The 1850-nt window shown below is 47.7% G+C and overlaps 1 protein-coding gene across 1 annotated transcript; it reads right to left on the reverse strand.

The window, feature by feature from the left end:
* Positions 1-610: 610 nt before the first annotated feature.
* On the reverse strand, positions 611-1541 carry LOC101639100 (glyceraldehyde-3-phosphate dehydrogenase-like). The gene is made up of 2 exons (XM_045298831.1): positions 1350-1541; positions 611-769 (listed from the first exon to the last, which is right to left on the reverse strand). The coding sequence occupies exons 1-2, from the start codon at positions 1539-1541 to the stop codon at positions 611-613; spliced, it is 351 nt and encodes a 116-aa protein (XP_045154766.1).
* Positions 1542-1850: the final 309 nt, after the last annotated feature.

A 1850-nucleotide genomic window follows, 5' to 3' on the forward strand; every position in this document is an offset into this window, starting at 1 on the left:
ACGTACTCGAGGTTGTCTTTTGGCTCTTATGACTTGTTTTAATTTGCTTCAGTTTCAGTCTGAATTTACAGATGAGCCCCTGGCCTTATTTTGGCTGGTGATAGTGAGATTCCTCACCTTCTCTTCCCACAGATATAGTCCATTTTATTTCTCGGGATGCCATCTGGCTAGGTCCATGTGCAAAAGCACTGTTTGTGTTGTTGTAAAGGTGTTATTTGTAATGAAGAAGTCATTAGTCTTGCAAGATTCTATCCTGCAGTCTCCAACTTTGTATCTGACACCAAGACCATATATTCCAACTATTGATCCTTTCTCTTTGTTTTTAACTTTTTCATGCTAATTGACAAAAATTATCAATACATCTTGATTCCATTATTTTTTTGGGGGGCTGGGTACAGTGTACTTTATTGATGGTACACGATAAGGTTGGGCTCTCTAAGCCCTCCCCTTCCTCAAGTGGTCTGGATAGAAGCTCTTGATGAGGGGACATTCCTAGTGTGTTGGGGGACCGAGTTGGGGCAAAGACTCCCCAGCAGCTGAGGGCCTCTCTCTTCCTCTAGTGCCATTGCTGGGCCTGGTGGCTCTTACCTCTTGGAGGTCATGTGGACCATCAAGTCCCATCACTGTTGCTGTAGCCAAATTCATTGTCATGCCAGGGGTCATTGAGGGCAACGCCAGCCCCACTGTTGAATTTACAGGATACAACCTGGTCCTCAGTGTAGCCCAGGATGCCCTTTAGGGGACCATAAGAAGCCAGCATCACCACTTTCTTGATTTTATTGTACTTAGCAGAGTTTTCCAGATGGCAGGTGAGATCCATGACAGGTACATTGGGGGTAGGGACATGGAAGGACATGCCAGAGAGCTTCCCATTCAATTCCAGAATAACCTTGCCCACAGCCTTGGCTGTGCCCGCAGGTGCAGGGATGATGTCCTGGGCAGTCCCACGGCCACCAAGCCGGAGTTCCTCAAAGGGGCCACCCGCGGTCTTCTGGGTGTCAGAGATGGCGTGGACTGTGGTCATGAGTCCCTCCACGATGGCAAAGTTGTCATGGATGACCTTGGCTGGGTGGGCATCTAAGCAGTTGGTGGTGCAGGAGGCATTGCTGACAATCTTGAGGGAGTTGTCATACTTCTCCCATCATATGCCCATCATAAACATGGAGCATTGGCAGGAGAGGCAGAGATGATCACCCTATTGGCACCACCTTTCAAGTGAGCCCCAGCCTGCTCTCTGGTTGTGAAAACACCGGTGGACTATACGACATACTCGGCACCAGCCTCACCCCACCGGATGTGGGCGGGCTCTCGCTCCCAGAAGATGGAGATGGACTTCCATTGATGATAACCTTCCTGTTCTCACCCTTGACGGTGCCATTGAACTTGCCGTGGGTGGAATCATACTGGAACATGTAGACCATGTAGTTCAGGTCAATGAAGGCATCACTGATGGCAACAATGTCCATTTTTCCAGAGTTGAAAGCCACCGTGGTGACCAGGTGCCCAATGCGGCCAAATCCGTTGACTCTGACCTTCACCATCATTTCTCCGGGATGTGGCTGTGACTGCATGGGAAGATGCAGCTGCCTGTTGCACGAGGAGGATCAGAGCCTTGGTTTAATGCTTAATCAATTTCAGACTGAGCATGTTGGTAGAATTTAATTCTTTTGAGTAAATTTAAATAGTGCTTACATTACCAGGACTTCTTTGTAGGTGAATAGATATTATCCAATCACAGGCAGCATTGTACTTCAAGATAGATCTTGGAATGTTCTTTATAGACAATGAATGTGATGCCCTTTCTGTTAACTTTGTCGTTCCCAGCCTAGGAAACCATGTGATTGCGTAAC

Source organism: Echinops telfairi, unplaced genomic scaffold (genome assembly GCF_000313985.2).
Source record: "Echinops telfairi isolate 266 unplaced genomic scaffold, ASM31398v2 ScPeMD7_7457;HRSCAF=8495, whole genome shotgun sequence".
Taxonomy (NCBI): Eukaryota; Metazoa; Chordata; class Mammalia; order Afrosoricida; family Tenrecidae; genus Echinops; species Echinops telfairi.